General features: G+C 37.8%; 4 protein-coding genes across 4 annotated transcripts; all 4 read right to left on the bottom strand.

Moving 5' to 3' along the window:
• Positions 1 to 1,918: 1,918 nt before the first annotated feature.
• Positions 1,919 to 2,323, bottom strand: LOC103324573 (putative cysteine-rich receptor-like protein kinase 9). Its single transcript, XM_008226643.1, has one exon. The coding sequence runs from the start codon at positions 2,321 to 2,323 to the stop codon at positions 1,919 to 1,921; it is 405 nt and encodes a 134-aa protein (XP_008224865.1).
• A 979-nt stretch (positions 2,324 to 3,302) lies between these two features.
• LOC103324572 (cysteine-rich receptor-like protein kinase 29) lies at positions 3,303 to 6,136 on the bottom strand. The gene is made up of 7 exons (XM_016793045.2): positions 5,203 to 6,136; positions 4,990 to 5,124; positions 4,755 to 4,885; positions 4,455 to 4,665; positions 4,106 to 4,343; positions 3,864 to 4,014; positions 3,303 to 3,750 (listed from the first exon to the last, which is right to left on the bottom strand). Exons 1-7 carry the CDS (start codon positions 6,014 to 6,016, stop codon positions 3,433 to 3,435), a joined length of 1,998 nt encoding a protein of 665 aa, XP_016648531.2. The 5' UTR covers positions 6,017 to 6,136; the 3' UTR covers positions 3,303 to 3,432.
• Positions 6,137 to 7,903: 1,767 nt separating this feature from the next.
• LOC107880641 (cysteine-rich receptor-like protein kinase 10) lies at positions 7,904 to 10,019 on the bottom strand (the record flags this gene model as incomplete). The annotated part of the gene is made up of 6 exons (XM_016792656.2): positions 7,904 to 8,277; positions 8,380 to 8,530; positions 8,830 to 9,067; positions 9,273 to 9,483; positions 9,642 to 9,762; positions 9,895 to 10,019. Coding segments are annotated over 6 exons (1,053 nt in total), but the record flags the coding sequence as incomplete, so codon positions are not given.
• A 2,678-nt stretch (positions 10,020 to 12,697) lies between these two features.
• On the bottom strand, positions 12,698 to 21,131 carry LOC103324571 (uncharacterized). The gene is made up of 14 exons (XM_016792843.2): positions 20,095 to 21,131; positions 19,768 to 19,902; positions 19,539 to 19,660; positions 19,180 to 19,390; positions 18,825 to 19,062; positions 18,361 to 18,511; positions 17,948 to 18,276; positions 15,208 to 16,202; positions 14,354 to 14,491; positions 14,120 to 14,247; positions 13,741 to 13,951; positions 13,408 to 13,648; positions 13,166 to 13,319; positions 12,698 to 13,076 (listed from the first exon to the last, which is right to left on the bottom strand). The coding sequence occupies exons 1-14, from the start codon at positions 20,936 to 20,938 to the stop codon at positions 12,774 to 12,776; spliced, it is 4,200 nt and encodes a 1,399-aa protein (XP_016648329.2). The 5' UTR covers positions 20,939 to 21,131; the 3' UTR covers positions 12,698 to 12,773.
• Between the last annotated feature and the right edge of the window lie 1,388 nt (positions 21,132 to 22,519).

The following is a 22,519-nucleotide window of genomic DNA, read 5'->3' as shown; positions in this document are numbered from 1 at the left end:
GCACCTACTCTTATAGGCTATGTAAGGTCTTTATTTGGGTTAAATTATACAAAAAGTTTCTCAAAAACTAATCAATGTAGCTATCAATTTAAGAGTAGTACTTACATCTTTGAAGGTATTAATTTCAGGCTTGGCAGTTATGGAACGAAACGAAAGGGTTGGAGTTGATGGATCCGTTGTTGAAGGACTTATGCAGTCCAAATGAATTTTTGAGACACATTCATATTGGATTGTTGTGTGTTCAAGAAGATGCAAACAATAGGCCAACTATGTCATCGGTTGTTCTAATGTTAAAAAGTGAAACCATTAGTCTATCCAGACCTGAGAAACCAGCCTTCTTTACAGGAAGATCTACTGATCACCATGATCAAGAAAACGCTCATAATTGCTCAGCCAATGGTTTGACGATTTCTAATGACTTGCCCCGTTGAGGAAGATGACAATTAAGTAAAGATCATTGTATTCCATTAATTAAAGGCTAAATGTGAATTATGCACTCGCCCTAAATCTTAATTTCAATCACGCTGAGATCAACTAGTTTCTTAGTACTTAATACGTTTCCTTAGGAGCTGAATTTGCTATCCAGTTTGTGATCTGACACTCCAATTGGTGCATATCACTCTAAAGTAATCTGGAAAATTTATCATAAATTCGCATCAAGTAATTAAGTAATATCTTATCATTTTTCAGTTACTTTCATTTGTAATTATGTTTTAATTGTTAGTTCTTTAGTAAATAATTAGTATTAAATATTTTAATTAAATTCATAAACTAAAAGCAGCCAATAAAGATGTTTGGCACGAGGACCACCAATCCAATGAGATGGCTTCCTTCATTGGATTCTAACGTGCCAATGCATTCCAGGCGAACAAGATATGTTGGAATCTAATACGTTTCCTTTTGTTATTCGTGCCATACTGATGTCCGCTTCTCGTTATTGAATTTAATATTAACGTGTATTAAATTCAGAAACTAATGATTTACTAACTAAATAATTTTGTAAAAGAAGCCAAAATGGACAAAATTGCCCTTATTTATTTTTGGATTTCCTAAGGAATCCTTTACATTTGCATGTCTTTGATTTGAAAGTTGAGAGGTTTTTCTGTCTTTTTTGAAAAAGCTTTGGCTTTTTCCAAAAGTGAAATTTTTTTTTTTTGACTAAAACTTAAATTTTTAGTCTTGGACTACATTCAGCCCTATGACTGGAGATGGCCTTATGGGCTTTCTTTCCTCGTTCGATCGACTAGCTTACCTGGGTCAACTGAAAAATGTGCTATGAAAGAAACAAGAAATGTATAATTGGGCTCTCTGTCTGGATCATGATCATGCATGGAACACAGACAAAGTGGCTTCAAAAGAAAAAAGAAAAAGTGCAAGCACTATAATTAGAATATGCTGGCGTCTTCTTCTTCGTCTTCCACTAAGGTAAACCATGTCTTCGTCTTCGTCTTAGTCTTCCACTTCATCTTCCACTAATTCGTCTTCGTCTTCGTCTTCCACTTAATTGGAAGCATCGATTTAACTTGGTGGTGTGTGCACCAGCACCACTCAGAGGTCAGAGCTCTACTTTCCAAAAGTGAAAATTTTTTTTTGGCTAAAACCTAAATTTACTCAATAAATTAAAACATAACTACTAATTAAGTAATTAAAAAATAGAACTTCATATTATATAGCCGCGCCGCTATAATGTTGAAACTTTCTATTTAGAGGGGATAGCCGGCTATACTTTTGAGACTTTCTATTTAAAGGGTATAGCCGCGCGGCTATACAGTTGAATATTGCAATTGTAGAGTACCACAAATTTAACCCACTTTACTTGCCCTTTTAAACCTTATGAAGTAGAATATTTCAACAGTATAGCCGCGCCCGGCACATACTCAAGAGGGTCCTCTTGTTTAATACCAAATATCAAGTTGTCTTAGTATCTCACCATACAAGGCTCTGCCCATATGATTGCTTCCTTTTGAGTTGAACAATTTTGCAAGAGAATATCAGTAGACTTGTTGAGACAAGCCTGACAAGAGTCCTGTGAAAGATCTCCTCTGCATAATGCAATTGCATTGACCTTGTTGGAGTCTTGTCCCCTGGATGAATTGTAAAACCCGGAATTGTTTTGGGTGTTGGAGGAGAAGGAAGAGAGGAGGCTGCTGAGGTTCTCTTGGTACTTGTCACCTGCTGTGTAGGTGCCAGTATTAGAGCATTTCCAGCAGTACTCAGCTTTTTCTGTGCACATACCATCATCTTGGGCAATGGTGGGAGCAACAAGGTTTAAGATAATAATAGCAAGATTAATGAAGAAAAGCATTGATCTTGAGGAACCCATTTTTCTTGCTCAACTCGCAAGTAGCAACTTGTCTTATAAAGGAAAGACATTAGTTCCTTGACGGTTTCCTGACCCTTAATTCGATCTTACGTTTGTGGTACGATATTGACCAATCCCATATAGCGTGTGATATTTTCCATTTTCTTTTTTTTTGATGAATATGATATTTTCCATTTTCAAGTGTTAAGAGGAAAGGACTTTAATCAGTAAACAAATCTTTAATCAGTGACTTTTCTAAATATATATATATTTTTTTTAAAAGAGGCAGCTGCATGGAATGGATGAATGCAGACTCTAATGGATGTGACCAAAAAGAACAAGGTAAAGTACGAGGTATATTCGTCTGACAAGTCAGTCCACCAAAATCTGTTGATGCAAAAGAATGTGCCTGAACTCTTGTCATCTCTTGGGAGCTTCTATAATATGCGGGGGTTGAAATTACAGCAGCTCTCTCATTCTCTCTCTCTCTCTCTCTCTCTCTCTCTCTCTCGTCATCTCTTGGAAGCTTATAGTCGCAGATCTGGAGGAGAAGAGTCTCTGATTGAATTTGAAAGCACTAGTGGAGCAAAAGAATGGGCTAGCTGGGATTGCCCGTCATATTGGGTTCTAGTTCTTCTTTTTATTTTAATATGGGCCAAATCCATTAACCTAACCCAAACCCAAACCCAAATTAATCCGAAATTTATTGGTGGTTTGTGTTGGCTTGATTATATGGTTGGCTGGATTTGGGTTTTGTTGAAAATTTGTTTCCAGTCCTGATTGGCATTTGATATCAAAATCGAAACCAAAACAAATTGGATCCACCATCACCATGGTCCTCTTAACTTTGTTTTTTTTGTTCAAGATCTGGTTTCAAAGAAACCAGAGAGGATAGATTGCAAACTGAGCCAGAATTACACGAACCACGTAGCAGCAGCTAGACCTCAGTTCAAGGCTAGAACCAAGCTTCTCACCCGTCAAGTTTATTTTGGACTCTCAATTAAACGACAATTTGGTTTTACTTTATGTACAGAAAATATTTAACTTTAGCTGGAGTTGTTCAAATATATCAATCAAACACGCATATCAAAGAAAAGAAAATAAACTGATACTTACTCAGCCCCACCCCACTAGCGAGCATATGGTTCAGTAAAATTTGAATTCTTATTTCCTGACACATGCATAGAGTTTTTGGATTCATCGTACCCTGTTATGTCTGATCCACTGTTATATTGCAAATAATACGCCGGTCGGGAGGGTAGTGAGAGTGTGACAGAATGACTGTTAAGCATAGAGACAACTGAAGCCATGGATGGTCTGCTTGCCACATTTTCTTGGACGCATAGCAAACCAATGTGGATGCATCTCATCATTTCAACTCCTAAACCTGTCGCCAGCTTTGGGTCCATGATATTTGCCACTGTATCATCCCTCCAATTCCTCCAGGCCTATCAAGTTTATAAACACTTTAATTAAAGAAGAAATGATGCTGTTTTCTCTTGTTAGGTTTTTTTTTGTAGCAAAAGAGTTTGGTAATGTAAAACCTTATATTCATACTCACATAGCTTAAAAGATCCTCCTCATTCTCGCCGTTTTGAAAACTGCTAATCCTTTTACCACTTAAGATTTCAAGAACTAACACGCCAAAACTAAAGACGTCCGACTTGACTGAAAAACGTCCATGAATTGCATACTCTGGAGCCATATATCCACTGCATTATTATATTCATCAAATTAAAAATTTAGTTATGGTGTGAACAAGCACAACAATGTAATTGAGCTTTGAAATTTGCAGATACTTACTAGGTTCCCACAATTGTCTTAGTATCTCCTTGAGTTTGATCCATCATAAACAATCTTGCCATGCCAAAATCCGCAATTTTAGGATTCATATCTTCATCCAATAGAATGTTGCTAGGTTTAAGATCACGGTGAATAATTCGAAGTCGGGAATCTTCGTGAAGGTAAAGAAGCCCTCGAGCAATGCCTCCTATGATTTTGTAACGTGTTTCCCAATCCAAATGTGCGTGACCAGTCGGATCTAAATACAATTCCATCAAAATGAAACATGATTTTGTTAATATGTTTTTCTATAATATAAATCGAGGCAGAAATGATTATGAATTATGACAAAAACGTAGATCAAACATACCAAAAATGAAGTGATTAAGGCTTGTGTTAGGGACATATTCATAAATGAGGATTCTTTCCCCTGCTTTCAAGCAAAAACCTAGCAGCCTCACTAAGTTCCGGTGCTGAAGTTGAGCAACTAACGTGACTTCAGTTTTGAATTCACGATCACCTTGTTCAGAATTCTTTGAAAGCCTTTTCACAGCTATATATCTTCCATTCGCTAGCCTACCCTAAAGGTTTATAAGAAAATTAGAAAAGTTAATTACGCAAAACAATTCATTCATGATGAATCTTTTTCCTTGTGATAGTGTTTCGTTACCTTGTAAACTGCTCCAAATCCACCCTGTCCAAGCTTATTTGCATCAGAGAAGTCATCCGTTGCAGATCTTATAGTGTCGAAGTCATATTGCAAAGATTCAACCAAACTAATTTCATCCGAATTATTATCATCTGAAACAGGACAAATTAGTCAGGACATGTTCCAAAACATCTAATAAGAATAAGATGCATGCATCAAACACTAATCAAATGTGTCTTTATCTCAATCTACTCACTTTCAAGTTTTAGTTTTGCTCTTCGTCTCCTCACTCTTATTAAAATCAATACGCCAATAAGAAGTGTAACGACAGAAACAATCACAACCACAATGATGACGATGATGACAGTTTTTGATATGGTGCTCTTCTTTCCTGCAAGAAAAATTAATCAATTGTAAATTGTAATGAAGGCATTGATTAAGTTTAAATATATATGCAGGGGTACCATACCTTTTACAGGTGGAAGAGTTACAAGCGAATCAGCTGTAGACTCATAGAACAGAGTGGACTCAAACCTCAAATTGCAACTGGGTTTAAGAACTCTGCCTCCTTGCTTTCCGCCACAACAGTCAGGAATTTTTGAGGCGGCCCCTTTAAGGCAATCGCTGCAGCTTTGCTTGTCCATGTCTGGAGTGCACTGCACAAGTGCATATATTGATTGATTTTTTGTGCTTCCTTGGATGTTCACATGTCCAGCTGCGAACTTCTTAAGAGAATCCCCTAATGAAGCGTTCACAGTCAAAGTATCCAAGAAGAGATTAAGCACTGAAGTGAACTGGTCGGCGTCAATTGCGTTACTTATGCCAGGGACATACTTAATAGGTTCATCTTTCTCAACACCAAATATTAAGTTGCTCGAGTATCGTACCATGCAACGCTGTGCCCAAATGATCGCTTCATCTTGGTTCGAACAATTCTTGAAGAGGATGAGACTGGACTCGTTGACACAAGTGTGACAGTCGTTGAGGGACACATCTCCTCTGCATAATGCAATTGCATTCACTTTGTTGGGGTCTTGTCCCTTTGATGAATTGTAAAAGCCGTAATTGATTTGTGTATTGTTGGAGAAGGAGGAGAGGAGGCTGTTGAGGTTTTGTTGGTAGCTGCTGCCATCAGTGTAGGTGCCAGTATTGGAACATCTCCAGCAGAAGTCAGCTGTGTAAGTGCACACACCGTCATCGATTTGAGCTACGGCAGGAGGAGCAACAAGGTCCAAGATAATAGGAATTGCAATGAAGAAGATGAGCAATATTGAAGAACCCATTTCTTGTTGCTGACGTCAAAAGTAGTGCTGTATACAAACTAGTAAGAACTTTTTTTTTCTTTTCTTTTTTGGTGTCGAAACTAGTTAGAACTTGTGTCTTCAATTCTTGGTATCATCAATCCAATTTATTGCGCTCCAGATGGTTGGTGGACAATTAAATTTTATTTTTGGGTTTGTAGTACAATATTGACCAATCCTCTGTTTAAGGACAGATTTGTGGGGCTTATTCAAATAAAAAGGACTCCTCTGAGTTCTGCGTCCACGGCTTTTTTTTCTTTCAATTAAATTAAATGGATAAATAAGAATTCATCTGCAACTTCACGTCTCTCCACAACTTATTGTCAATCAACGACAAAGGCTTTATATTTTATGGTCGGTGAAGATATCATGTACAACGAAGAAAACCCTGAAATGTGAAGGTTGATTATAAACAAATGACAATAAACAATCAAAATATATTATCTCCCACTCCCACTGCCGTCCCAGGGTCTTATTTTCATATGCTGCCAAGGAATTGCTTGACCATCAGAAAAATATGAAAAAAAATAAGGTAAAGAGACTTGAGGGTTTAGCATTTTTCTTCTGCTTCTTCTTTGATTTCTGGCACAACAGTGAAACTATAATGGTTAACTTACTGGAGGGGGCTTCTTTATATATAATATTTGAATCAGCGTGAATGCTACCTGTATAATGAATATATATAAATAATATAATTTGAATTGATATGAAAATATTGCTTCTGAGCTTATGCACGAGCAAGATAGATACAAATTAGCTCACCATATTTAATTTGAGCTCTGCCATTTTAATTTTAAATCTAAGACGGCCTAGGCTTGACATATTTCATCGCAAACATGTGCAAAGCTATGGGTCAACCACTTTACTTGCCCTTTTAAATCTTAAGAAGTAGAATATTTCAACAGTACAACCACGCGGCTATATACTGCATAGCCGCACCCTTTAAATAGAAAGTTTTAAAAGTATAGCCGGCTATTCCCTTTGAATAGAAAGTTTCAACAGTATAGCCGGTTGGCTATACCGTCGAATAGCATAATATGGATTTCTTTTTTTAATTACTTAATTAGTAGTTATGTTGTAATTATTATTTAGTTACTAAATCATTAGTATTTAAATATTTTCAAAGAAGCAAACACTAGCAAATAAAGACAACGCTACAACGGCAACCAAACCAATACTGTAACACCCGTGTCTTGGGGAAGCAAGAACGGTGAGCAATCCCACATCGCTCGGGGAGGGAAAGGTGAAGTGCTTAAATGTGTGGACACTTCTCTTCCTAGCACGAGGCCTTTTGGGAGCTCACCGGCTTGGATTCTTAGGAACTCCGAGTTAAGCGAGTTGGCTAGAGCAATCCCAGGATGGGTGACCCACTGGGAAGTTGCTCGTGAGCTCCCAGAAATAAAACCGTGAGGGCGAGAGGGGGCCCAAAGCGGACAATATCGTCTAGGGAGTCGGGTCGTGACAAATGGTATCGAGCGACCAGGAAGTGTGCCGAGACGCTGGGCCCCAAGGGGTGGATTGTAAGACCCGTGTCTTGGGGAAGCAAGAACGGTGAGCAATCCCACATCGCTCGGGGAGGGAAAGGTGAAGTGCTTAAATGTGTGGACACTTCTCTTCCTAACACGAGGCCTTTTGGGAGCTCACCGGATTCTTAGGAACTCCGAGTTAAGCGAGTTGGGGCTAGAGCAATCCCAGGATGGGTGACCCACTGGGAAGTTGCTCGTGAGCTCCCGAAATAAAACCGTGAGGGCAGAGAGGGGGGCCCAAAGCGGACAATATCGTGCTAGGGAGTCGGGTCGTGACAAATACAGAGGCCCTATGCCTATGGAGCAGAGACTAACTGAACCAACAAGAAATAAAACAGCTAGATCAACCATGAAAAGCATAGAGAAATGAAACAAAATCAAAGAACTTCCAAAAGTACAGTCCTGCAAGATTGTTCGATATACACTAACAGGGGTATAATTCGGTAATTGATGCTTCGTTAATAGAAAATGGCAACAAGTTGCTAGCAGTTGGATCAGATGATTCAGTGGTTAATGCTTTTGAGGTAATGCCATGGTAACAGAGTCACTGCTTAGCATGAGAACAATGGATTGCATTGTGGGTCTCTCATCTGGATTTCCCTGAACACAGAGTAACCCAATATGGACACATCTAATTACTTCAGTTTTTTCATAAGAATCTCTTAGATTTGGATCCAATAATTCTAAGGGTGTCCCATCCCTCCAATGTCTCCAAGCCTGCAAATTTTTAATTTTTAATTTAGTAAGAGACTCATTCAAAATGTTGCAGTAAAAAGATTAACCATGAAATGCAAATTTAAATATTCAACTTATACTCACATAGCTCAAGAGGTCTTCGCCACGGTCCGAGTTATAGAAATTAGTGTTCTTCTTGCCAGTTACAATCTCTAAGATCAAGACACCAAGACTGTACATGTCGGACTTCACAGAGAACTGTCCATACATTGCATATTCTGGAGGCATGTAACCACTACAAACCAGCAGCATCATCAAAGTAATGTAAATCCAAATACAGAGTGTTGAAGCTCATCTAGCAATCAGTGTCTTAATTAACTTATAATTCATAAACAGGGTAACCAATAGTGCATATATGATAACACTTGGGGGAAGACTGCATTAACAGTGCTTCTTCATGTTGTCTGAGATGAGATGAATTGTTGAGATATCAATCTGATATCTTTTCTTTTTAGTATTTAATATTCAGGATGAGAAAAACAATCAACTCGTTTATGCAGATGATGTGAACATAAACAAAGTTCTGTTACTTACTATGTTCCCACAATCCTTCTTGTGCTTCCTTGAGTTTGGTCAGCACCAAATATTCTTGCCATGCCAAAATCTGCAATTTTTGGGTTCATGTTCCCATCTAACAATACGTTTCCTGCTTTAAGATCACGATGTATGATTTGAAGCCGAGAATCTTGATGGAGATAGAGAAGCCCTCGAGCAATCCCACCAATAATCTTGTATCTGCTTGACCAATCCAATTTTACTTGGTTCTCAGAGCCTATGCACACATTTGTCCATAAAATATACAGGTTAGAATGAGTAAATTAATAGACATGCAGAATTCTGAAAGATATTTTCTTTTCCGCAGTGGCTTTGACTATTGGGAATGTTCTTGGTTTGTGAATTAGAAATTGAAGTGTGATTGTATCAAAAACTAATCAAATAGCATATGGTATCACACATGATGTTAGAAGGGCACAAACCGAATAGAAAGTGGTCAAGGCTTTTGTTCTCCACAAGTTCGTAAACAAGTAACTTTTCTTCTCCTTCAGAGCAAAATCCCAGTAGCCTCACTAAATTTCTGTGCTGAAGCTTAGCTACCAAAACAATCTCATTCTTAAACTCTTCGGCACCTTGCCCAGAGCCTCTAGATAACCTCTTCACAGCTATTTGTAGCCCATCCGGGAGTGTACCCTGAAAATATTGTAACCAATGATCTTTACAAACATCCAAGTAACTTCCGTGAATTTAATACATTCTGTTAAACTCTGGCATGACTTAAATTCATGAGAAATTTTTTTTTTTTTTTTTTGGAGAAAAAATTTATGAGATATGTAAGCCAAAATCACAACCTTGTAAACCTCACCAAAGCTACCTCCCCCTAACCTGTTCTGATCAGAGAAATTTTCTGTGGCTGCTTCAATTGTACGCAAATCAAACTGCAATGACTCCACACTATTAATTTCGTTCCCACTACACAATCAAGAAGTAGGAGGTATTAATTATGAACTAAGTAACTACTGAACACGATTAGAAATCAAATCGTTCAAGAGAGGAGAATGCATAAGTTGGGTTTGGAAAGGAAGGTATAAATTCAATGTTTACCATTTTGTGGTTGTATAACATTGTACTTTTTCCTTGCTCTTCTTCTTAAGAAACAGCAGCCTACCAAGAAGAGCAATATGACAATTGGAACCACAATGACCACTATAATCAAAGTTGAGATTTGGTCATCAATTCCTGCACAGAGTATTAGACACAAATTAATGGTTCATCCATATGTTTGTGTAAAAGTTCTATAAAGACAAACATGCTTTCTAAACATACAATTAACCAATTAGAACAAATACATTGTAACATCCCGACCCAAAATTTAATTATTCGTTAATTTTATTAAATTATGAAATTACAATTTTGCCCATGGGAATAAGGTCATTTTTGTCACTTTTTAATCTGGAAGGATTTTGGGGAATTGAATGGTACTATTGTGTAAATCGTGTCGAGATGAGTTTGGTTTTTGACTTTGCTGGTGGTTCTGGTTTCAATTATTTGAAGGATAGAAGCCTATTGTGTAAACTGTGTGATATTGCATTGTGTGTGCTAGTAATTGGTTTCTTAAACTGTGATATTTACAGGTGAAACAAATTTGGTAAATGTCCATTTTTGAGGGGAGACTCTGTTGAAATTTCGGCAAAAAGACTCGTCCATCTTTTACTTGATTTGGGAAAGAGGCTATATCACTAGTAAGTGGGCCCGACATCAGCTTGATGCCAGAAATACCACATGATTCGTCGCGAATTTTGAAGAATAGGGGGCGGGTCCTGTCATACATGAGCTTGTAATTGAAGCTGGAGGTGGAGGAAGAAGCAGTGGCGGAGGAGGGGCAGTAACAAATGTATAAAATGGATAAATTTCATATCTAACATTACAACTAGGATACAAAACTCTTCCTCCATGCTTCCCATAACAAGAAGCCGGAAGAAGTGCAATAGCCGCTCGAAGACACCGATCACAAGCGGTGCTTGACAGGTTCGGCGTGCATTGCACAAGGCTGTACAACTCCTAAAACGCTGTAAAGTTTGCTTCTTTTGCCGCAAACTTTTTAGCTCCAGAGGCCGCATTTGCTGCCACAAGCACCAAGCCAGTGATTGTTTCCTCCAGTACCTCATTAAACCGATTTGGATCAGTAAGGGGGTGTTTGGTATCCTATTCAAATAGGGAACTCAAAAACTTTGATTTTTCTTAAAAACAAGGAGTTCTTAAATTTACTTTTAAGATTCAAAAACTTGTTTAGTATGTAATTTGAAAACTGTTTTCAAATCTTAAAACTTTGAGAACTTGTGGGTTGTTAGAAAAAAACTGAAAAAACAGATATTTTTTGTTTTTAATAATTGGGGTGTATTTTAGTTGTTCTTGAGTTTGAGTTTTTAAAAATAGGGCTACCAAACAGGTTTTCTTTGTTTTGAACTCAAATTCTATTTTTGAGTTTAAAAAGTTGGATTCAAGTTGAATACCAAACATGCCCTAATATTTCCCACGTTCAACAAAGAAACTCTTGGATCAGTAATATTCACTAAAGAAATAATAATTAAAACATAATTACAAATGAAAGTAACTGCAAATGATAAGATATTACGTATAGCCGCGCGGCTATACTTCTTTTTAGTATTTAAGTAATATCTTATCATTTTTCAACAGATTGAGATTGAAGGAAGGCATTTTGATAATCAAATCAATAACCTCTTCCTGATGATCACGATCACCTCCTCCTACAATGTGTAAATAAGACGGGTTTCGGTGAGCTAATATGCCTTTAGGCCGAGTTTGACGTGTTTGCTCTGGTCAGGATTGTGATGTACTCATAAATTGACAGGAGTGTTAAGGTCGAAGTCAACTTTTGTCCTTTATTGAAGGATGGTGTGAAGAAGCCCCTGTGATGTTCAATCACGTGGAAAGTAAAGTTATTGAAAAGTCATTGATGATTGGAGACGGAGGGGGTAGAATTTTCAGCCCAACTGTGTTCTTGCCTTTTCCTTTTCCGCAATAATTTTCCCACATTTACACCTTGATACTCACACAGACGGCTTTAGACTTTTAGTCTGCAATAATAGAAGAGTACGGTTTTATACAACCATTGATTGATTCATATAACCAGCTGAGCTGACCCCATTTCCTTCCTGCCACCACCTCATGTCGCCATCGCAATGGTGGCCATCATTATTAAGCATGTTCCCCAAATTGTACGTACTTCATTTTATGTATTATCTCGTACGTAGAGACGAAGATGACCAGAAAAAAGAAGATGTATCCATAGCTCCAGTCATCAATACAGGACAGTGACGTGACCACAACTACCTAATTCAGGCGGTTGTCAATTTGGTATAGACTGAATTGGTGCCTTGTGAGCCAGAATTTAAGGGAATAGGTAACCACAAACCCATTAAGAAGATTCAACCCAGACCCACAAATGAGAAAAACCTTTTTCAAGACATTGGTGTGAAGACTTAAAGCCTTGTCAATCACGTTCCTAATGCATGGGACCGCTATGCTGTAGGATGATAATCGTTGCCACAACTACGTATACGCAGAAAAGAAATGTAATATTTTCTAACATTTTATCAGAGCCCAACTTCATAATGTCACTTGTTGCCCATGCCAGCAGCTAGCATATATATAAGTAGGAATTTTTCTCATGCAAGAGGAGAACCCGATGGGATATAATTATCCTAATTTGGTTAGGGATCCATTCATGTTAATCTGCAGACTTGACGCAAATCTGATGATAAATTTTCCAGATATTTGAGAGCGATATGAACCAATTGGGGTGGTTAGATCCCAAATTGGCTAGCAAACGTATTAGGTACTAAGAAAATAGTTGATCGCAGTAAAATGACATGTCCTGGTGATGTGAAACAAAATATAAAGCTTATAGCTTAAGCCCTTAATTAATGGAATCCAATGATATTTACTTGATTGTACTCTAGTCAGCGGGCCAAATCATTAGAAATCGTTAAACCATTGGCTGAGCAATCATGAGCCCTTACTTGATCATGGTGATCAGTAGATCTTCCTGTAAAGAAGGCTGGTTTCTCAGGTCCGGATAGACTAGTAGTTTCACTTTTTAGCATTAGAACAACTGTTGACATGGTTGGCCTATTGTTTGCTTCTTCTTGAACACACAATAATCCGATATGGATGTATCTCAAAAATTCATTTGGACTGCATGAGTTTTTCAACAACGGATCCATCAACTCCAACCCTTTCCTTTCATTCCATATTTGCCAAGCCTGCATTAAATACCTCTCAAGGATGTAAGTACTGCTCGTACATATAGTGAGAAACTTTTTGTATAACTTAACCCAAATAAAGACCTTACATAGCCTATAAGGGTAGGTGCAGAATTCGTTGGATGAAAGCCTAAAAAGTTCCTTCTCCCCGCTATGATCTCAAGCAAAAGTACTCCGAAGCTAAAGACATCAGATTTTACAGAATACAATCCCTCCATAGCATATTCTGGAGCCATGTAACCGCTAATTACAAGGCCAAAATGATTTATATGTAGGTTTAAAAGTCGAAATAGGATTTAAGATTATTGATAAGATAGAGGATTAAACTTACTAGGTTCCCACAATTCTTTTGGTGTTTCCTTGAGTTTGATCTTCAACTCCAAACATTCTTGCCATGCCAAAATCCGATATTTTTGGATTCATATTACCATCTAACAAGATATTGCTTGCTTTCAAATCACGATGTATAACTCTGAGCCTTGAATCTTCATGAAGATATAGAATTCCTCGAGCAATTCCTCCTGTTATCATGCAGCGGCTTGACCAATCTAGTTGTTCACGTTGTTTGGATTCTACAAACTCACATCAATTCAGTAAAGCACAAATATTGTTGTACTTCAGTTAGAAATTGCAAAGTGTTTTTATTAAAATGATGTATTCATACCAAAAAGAAAATAATCAAGACTTTTGTTTGGCACATATTCGTAGACAAGTATGGTTTCTTCTCCTTCTAAACAAAATCCTAGAAGCCTGACAAGATTTCTGTGTTGAAGTTTGGCTACCAATGCAACCTCATTCTTAAATTCTTGTACACCTTGTTTGGAGCTCTTCGACAACCTCTTCACTGCTATTTCCTGGCCATTTGCAAGTGTTCCCTGAAATGGTATATGGGGTATACTTTATCCACTCATGTTAATTGTCATCTTAATTAAGTTAAGTTTAGAGTTGTACAAATTGAACAAAGTAGTGAGCACTGTGTATCAATATTATAAGCACCAATAGTTTCCAAGATTAAATGAGGAAATAAATTCATATCTTCGTACCTTGAAAACTACACCAAATCCGCCTTCACCTAACTTATTACTCTCAGAAAACTTGTTTGTGGCAGTTTCAATAGTTTCCAAGTCAAATTGTAAGGACTCAACACTATTTGTATCATAGTCATTCCTACCTAAGCAAGCAAACAATGAGGTTATCCATTTTACGCAAGCAATGTTACATGAAAAGAACTCGAAAAACTTGGTGACAGAATAAATAATATTTTATCTAGATTTTACCCTTTTTTTGATTTGGGGCAGTATTGTACTTCTTTCTTATTGATCTTCTGCGTACGAAGAAGTAACCCGAAGCAACTAGTACCACAGAGACAGCAATGCTGCCGGCAATGAATATGGAAGGTGAAAGTCTGCTTCTTCCTGTATGAACAATTATACATTTTCATATGGTCAGCACAAGAAGCAAAAAAACAACAACAACAACAAAACAAAATTACTTTTTAACTCTTTCAAAAGTTTTCTATTCCAAGACAATCTGAAAAGATTGAGGTTGGGTAGCAAACCTCAATCTGAAAAATTTTCTATTCCAAGTCAAGCTATTCCTAAACACTAAACCAACAATTTCCTAAACCTCTTCTCCCATAAACTCACAATTAGTGGCCAGCCACTTGGTCACATAAACTACCGATTTTGGTCACTAAATGCAAACATTGATTTTCTGAATATATAATTAACCAATTAGACCAACTACATGAGCTAGCCCTGCTGCTATTAATTAATGAGATATTTAGTCCTATATCCATTCTTAGCACTAAAATTATAAATAAACCATATACTATTTAATTTCTATAAACAAACCCAAAAAATAACAACTGGTCATATTAAATTTAATTTTAATTATTAAATTACTTTGATGCTCTATTGAGTGTTTTGAGCTTTTTTTTATGAGGTTTTTGGGTTGGGTTTGTTTTAAGAAATCAATGACAGTTTCGTAATTTAAAAAAAGTTAAAAGCCTTTTTCTTATGTTGTAAATGGACTTTGGGTATGTTTCTAAAATCCATTTCATATATGGTTTTTTTTATAATTTGAGTTCCTATATTGGATATAATAGTGAATCTCCCTGAATTAATTTTACCTTGAGACCTTATAACTGAAGCTGGTGGAGTAGGGAGAATCAGTGGTGGAGGAGGAGGACGAAGCAGTGGCGGAGGAGGACGAAGCAGTGGCTGAGGAGTGGCAGAAACAACTGTATAAAATCGATACAATTCATATCTAACATTACAACTAGGATACAAAACTATTCCTCCTTCCTTCCCATTACAACAAGCCGGAAGAGATGCAATAGCTCCTTGAAGACACCGATCACAGGCGGTGCTTGACAGGTCCGGCGTGCACTGCATAAGGGTGTACAACTCCTGAGACGCTGTAAAGTTTACAACAAAAGAACCTGTTGCAAACTTTTTATCTCCGGAGGGCACATTTGCTGCCGTATGCACCATGGCAGTGATTGTTGCCGCCAGTACCTCAGTCAACCGGTTTGAATTATCGGTAATGTTTTCCCTGTTCCACATATAAACTCTTGGGGCTTCATCCATATTGCCGAAAAAAGACACGTTTGAGTAGCGTAACATGCAATCATCGTACCAAATTATAGTGACTTTTCTTAAGGGGCAGTACTCTTGGACCGTTTCTCTGGCTGCGGTGGCTACACAATCTTGGCATGCATCGGATGTGAGATCAGCACGGCATAGAAAGGAACCGTAAACTGCAGCGTTGGGATCTTGGGAGCCGGCAGTGGTGTTGTAGAAACCGAGTTCACGGGTGGCGTTGGAGGTGAGAGAAGAGAGGAGGAGTTTAAGATTGAATTCGTAGGTGCTGTTGGGAGTGAAACTGGTTGTGTTATAACAGACGTGGTAGCGGTATTCAGCTTCACTCAAACTGCTAAGGCTAAGTAAGCCAAGCACAAGGGTCATCAACACATTGAGATTGAAGGAAGGCATTTTGATAATCAAATCAATAACCTCTTCCTGATGATCACGATCACCTTCTTCTACAATGTGTAAATAAGACAGGTTTAGGTGAGCTAATATGCCTTTAGGCCGAGTTTGGCGTGTTTGCACTGGTGATGTACTCATAAATTGACAGGAGTGTTAAGGTCGAAGTCAACTTTTGTCCTTTATTGAAGGAAGGTGTGAAGAAGCCCCTGTGATGTTGAATCATGTGGAAAGTAGAGTTATTGAAAAGACTTTGATGAATTGGAGAGGGAAGGGGTAGAATTTTCAGCCCAACTGTGTTCTTGCCTTTTCTTTTTCCTCAATAATTTTCCAATATTTTACATCTTGATATAATAGAAGAGTATGGTTTTATACAACTGACCGAGAATATGGCAAGAGTCATTGTTATATTACACTCACACATTGATTGATTCGTATAACCAGCTGAGCTGAGCTGACCCCATTTCCTTCCTGCCACCACTTCATGTTGCCGTCGCAATGGTGGCCGTCATTATTAAGAATATTCCACAAATTGTACGTATTTCATTTTACATATTCTTGTACGTAGAGACATACGAAGATGACCAGAAAAATAAAGATGTATCCACAACTACCTAATTAAGCCGGTTGTTAATTTCGTATAGACTGAATTAGTGCCTTGTAAGCCAGAATTTAAAGGGAGTAGGTAACCACAAAACCATGAAGGATTCAACCCAGACAGACCCACAAATGAGAAAAACCTTTTCCAGGACATTGGTGTGAAGACTTAATGCCTCGTCAATCACGTTCCTAATGCATGGGACCGCTACGCTGTAGGATGATAAGTCGTTGCCACAGCTACGTATACCCAGAAAAGAAATGTAATCTTTTCCAACATTTTATCACAGGCCAACTTCATAGTGTCACTTTTTGCCCGTGCCAGCAGAATATAAGCAGGAACTTTTCTCATGCGGGAGGCCAATCTGATAGGATATAATTATCCCAATTTGGTTAGGGATCCATTCATGTAAATCTGCAGACTTGACTCGAATTTGATGATAAATTTTCCAGATATTTGAGAGCGATATGCACCAATTGGGGTGGTTAGATCCCAATTTGGGCAGACATTGTATAGATAATCAGCTTCAGCTGGGCTGGGAAAGCTGAGCAGAGCAACAACAAATATGGAGGAGAGAATGGAAACAAGCATCAGATTATGCACGGAAGACATTTTGGTTTTCATGATCTTTTGATCACAGATCAGCCCAGTCCCTGTTTCTATTTCTAAAGCCAATTTCTTATGTCCCTTAGAGTTGAATCATGTGGAAATTAAAAAGCTTATCTAAAAGTCAACAAAGGGGGTCGAGACTTGGGTAGAACTTTCAGCCCAACCGCATTCTTTCTTTTTCTTTTTCGTCAGTTTTTCAATATTTACACCTACAGAGGGTTTTGAGACTTTTAGTCTGCAATAATACAAGAGTACGGTTTTATACAACCAAGCGAGGCTACAGGCCCACACATTGTACGTATTTCATTTTTCGCATTATCTCCTACGCGGAGATGAAGATGACCAGAAAAGAAGATTCAACTACCTAATTAGGCTGGTTGTAAATTTATTAGGTATTGACGTCGTGAAACTGCAGAAGATTCAACTCAGACCCACAAAGGAGAGATCTTTCCAAGATACAGATGTGAAGACTTAAAACCTAGTCAATCACGTTATGTGGATGATAAATCTATGCTCAAAAATCAAAATCAAGATATTGAAACTCACAAGACAGAAATACCATTTGATGTTTTCAATCCTAACGACAGTCGTATGAAACCAAGAGTACAAGTTTCACATTTGTGATTACAAATATAAACAGATAATACAAGATATAACATCTTGTTCATTCACGCTATCGAGGGTATACTGCAGAGATTGATGCTTCATCAACGGATGGAGTTGACTTACTTACAGATAGATCAGACTCCAAAGTTATCTTTGGCATGTTCCCCTCCGTTCGACTTCGAAGGAAAAATGCTGGCTGTTCAGGTAATGGCAGAGTCACAGAGTAGCTATTAAGCATGAGAACTACGGATTGCATTGTAGGTCTGTCCGCTGGATCTTCCTGAACACAAAGTAAGCCAATATGGATACACCTTATAACTTCACTCCTGGAATAAGAATCTCTCATACTCGGATCCAACAATTCCAAAGGCGTCCCATCCCTCCATAGTTTCCAAGCCTGCATAAATTGAACAGTTTTATTTATGTTGTGGTGGTGTTGGTGCAGAAGAACAAAACTACGTTGTTTTCAGTTTAAGCTTACATGGCTCACGAGGTCTTCAGCTGCATCAGTTTGAAAGAAATAACTATTCTTCTTGCTACTTATGATTTCTAGCAGTAAAACACCGAAACTATATAGATCGGACTTGACAGAAAATTGTCCATGCATTGCATACTCTGGAGACATATAGCCACTGCAAGAAGCACAACCATCCATCAGTATAGAAATTGTAGCAAAATTTAAGGAGTAAACATAAACTTATGATATTCATGTCAATAATTTAATCTATTCAATTTCGTGTAAGACTAAGTGGCTTTCATTATTTATAGAGCGTGAAGTATGATTCAAAAATTACATCATCCCTGTCTGAGTTCATACAGATATTATCAAGGGTCAAAGTGGACTTTCCGTTGAGTGCAGATGGGACCATTTCTCAAATTCATCAATCCAGATAATGCAGAACAAAAGTGGTCGTGAGAAAAGAAAAGATGAATGAGAGAACTTACTATGTTCCAACAATTCTACTTGTGTTTGCTTGAGTTTGATCAACCCCAAAAATCCTGGCCATGCCAAAATCAGATATTTTTGGATGCATCTCCCTATCTAACAATATATTGCTGGCCTTGAGATCACGATGTATAATTCTAAGTCGGGAATCTTCATGTAGATACATTATTCCTCGAGCAATCCCTGCGATAATCTTGTAACGTCTTGCCCAATCCAATTGTCCTTGTTTCTCAGGGTCTGAAAATCATCAAAATTGAGCAATCAAGTTATCATCAAGGAAACAGATTCAAATACATGTTGAAGTAACATTGTTTTTGCAGTAGAAAAGACTATCAGATGTTTCAGGGCACAAACCAAATAGAAAATAGTCAAGGCTTTTGTTGGAGACATATTCATAAACAAGTATCTTTTCTTCTCCTTCCAAGCAAAATCCATATAGCCTGACCAGATTTCTGTGTTGAAGCTTGGCTACCAATACCATCTCGTTCTTAAATTCCTCTGCACCTTGGCCAGAGTTCTTTGAAAGCCTCTTCACAGCTACTTCTTGACCATTTGAAAGTATACCCTGAGAACAACCTTCAATCAATGAATCGATGGAATGTACATTCTTGCACAACTTTTACAATTCCCAGTACTGATTAAAACCTCCTTAGTTTCTCAAAATATTAAGACTTGAGATTTTCCAATGCAGAAACGTTGATATACATACATACCTTGTAAACTTGACCAAATCCACCTTCCCCTAACTTATTATCATCAGAGAAATTGTTCGTGGCCGCTACAATGGTACTAAAATCAAATTGCAAAGACTCTATAGTACTAATGTCATTCTCACCTACACAAACAAACAAGAAAAGCATTCATGTATAAAGATGAGGAAACAAAAGTATGCTTTTGATTTGTATGACAAACTAGAATTCATTTCAGATATATATTCTTTACCGCTTGGTGCCTCTGCTGCTGCACTGCGCTTCTTTCTTGCTCTCCTAGTAATGAAACAACAGCCCACAACAAAAAGTAGCATAGAGACGGCAATTGGGACAACAATGGCAACAATTGTAGGGATTTTGCTTTTTCCTGCATAATAAACAATAAGAATCTACACTGATACATCAAACTAAATATGAAGAAATTAGTAAAATGAACAGCCAAATCCCAAAACCATATTCCCCTGTTCCAATCCAAAGTCCACTATAGTTAGCATAGATACCTATTCCCCAACTATTTTAAGACATAATTTGAATTGAAAAGCTGGTCACTTCACTTTACCTTTAGGCGGCAGAGGAGGAGGTAGAGCCCCCGGTGAAGGCTGAGGTGCTGACGTGGAGTTCTGTTGGTAGAAAGGGTAGACTTCGTACCTAACGGTACAACTCGGATACAACACTCGTGCCCCTTCCTTTCCACTGCAACAATTCGGAAATTGGGCTATGGCACCCTTGAGACACCGGTTGCAATCCGCTGAGGACAGGTCCTGCGTGCACTGCCCCAGGCTGTAAATCGAAACCAACCCACTAACATTCCCCTGACTCGTCGCAAACTTGTCGGCGTCGTTGGCAGCCTCGGTGGCCACCTCGTTCATACCGGTGGACAGGACCTGGTTGAAGCGGGTCTGTTCGGTGGCGTTCTGGGTGTTCCACATGAACAGACGAGGTGTCTCGGCCATGGTGGAAAAGAAGGACTCGTTGGAGTAGCGTAGCATGCAGTCGTCGTACCAGATCACGGCCTGTTTCTCGGTGGGGCAGCGCTGGACGACGTCGGAGGTTGCGGTGGAGACGCAGGATTTGCAAGCGTCGGTGGCGGCGACGTCGCCGCGGCAGAGGAAGAGGCCGTAGACGGCGTCGTTTGGGGTTCGGGAGGAGGCGGTGGCGTTGTAGAAGCCGGAGGGGCGGGTGGCGTTGGAGGAGAGGGTGGAGAGGAGGCGGTTGAGGTTGGACTGGAAGGTGGAGTTCGGGGTGAAAGTGGTAGTGTTTGGGCAGACATGGTATAGATAATCAGCTTCAGCTGGGCTGGGAAAGCTAAGCAGAGTAACAACAAATATGGAGGAGAGAATGGAAACAAGCATGAGATTAGTCATGGGAAGCATTTTGATCTTGATGAAGCCAGCCCAGGCCATCCCCTATCCTTAGGTAATTAAGCTAGCAAATCCCTCCCTGTTTATTTCTCAAGCCAAGTTGAACTTCAAAGATATATTATCTCAGTGGTGGTTGTCTTTATCATCAGATTCATAGACAAAGAAGAGGAAGAAGAGACAATGAAATAAAAGACAAAAAAAACAAAGTTTGAAACAGAAGAAAATGGCAGGCGGGAGTGGGAAGGAGAGAGAGGGCAGTGGCCTTTTTTTTCTTCAGGAGGTTCACTGTTATACCTAATATATATTAGAGTCAAATAAAAAAAAATTTGATATAAAATAGACTTTAGAAATACACTAAAGTGTATTTGTAACATAACAAAAAGGTTTTTAACTTTTTTTAAATTACAAAATTGCTATTGATTTTTTAAAACGAACCCAACTCTAAAACCTCATAAAAAAGTCCAAAACACTCAATAGGACATCAAAGTAATTTAATAATTAAAATTAAATTCAATATGGCCAATTGTCATTTTTTGAGTTTGTTTATAAAAATTAAAATTAGATGGTATAAAGATTATTTATAATTTTAGTGTTAAGAATTGGTATTTAACTAAATATCTCTTGTTGTTATCATATTGATATTGATTATTATTATTATTATTATTCGCAAGAATATTACAAGAAGAAAGTTTTACCAAATCGAAATGGGTTTCATTAATAAATTCATAAAAGAAAAGTCACGGCAGGACTCCAATGTGAAACTAGTTTTAATGTTTCCGTGTGTTCACGGCATATTTCACTTCACCTGTCTGTCGCCATGAAACCATCTTACTCAAATTCGTTGAAGAAAAGGAAGGAGACGAAATGACAAAAAAAACTATATAAAATAAAAACATTATCAAACTTAAGACGATGGAGACGGAAGTGCCCAAAGTGATTTTGTTGTTTGAGTTTCTGGTTTTTTGGGTTGTTGTTGTCTGCTGGGTCTTATTTTGTTGTTGTGTATGTATTGGGCCTACTTTTGTTCATTTTCTTTGGATACTTTTTTTTTTTTTTTTTGGTTGAGATTCACTATTATATCTAATATAGGAACTTAAATTATAAAAATTTTATATGAAATGGATTTTAGAAACACACCCAAAGCCCATTTACAACATAACAAAGAGGCTTTTAACTTTTTATAAATTACAAAACTGCAATCAATTTCTTAAAATAAGCTCAACCCCAAAATCTCATAAAAATACTCAAAACACTCAATAGGCATCAAAGTAATTTAATAATCAATATTAAATTCAATAATACCAGCTATCATTTTTTGGGTTTTTTTTTTGGATTTGTTTATAGAAATCAATAGTGTATGGTTTATTTATAATATTAGTATAAATTATAGGTATATCACTCAATATCTTTTTCTTTTCTTTTGGGCTTGGCCCTATTTATGTTTAGAGTTTGTGAAGTGCCGTTGGGCTTCGTTTTAGTAATTAGCTAGAGCTGAGCATATTAATACAATGTTTAACGAAATTTAATGGAGGATTGAAACGTGGGTTTAATTTTAATTGCCCACAAATTATGCAAAGATTAAAATTGTCATCTGACTCAACGGGGAACATTCGATCAACACAC

Source organism: Prunus mume, linkage group LG3 (genome assembly GCF_029339155.1).
Source record: "Prunus mume cultivar Tortuosa linkage group LG3, ASM2933915v1, whole genome shotgun sequence".
Classification (NCBI taxonomy): domain Eukaryota; kingdom Viridiplantae; phylum Streptophyta; class Magnoliopsida; order Rosales; family Rosaceae; genus Prunus; species Prunus mume.
The sequence above is the reverse complement of the archived record's forward strand: the minus strand, read 5'-3'. Positions and strand labels throughout refer to the sequence as shown.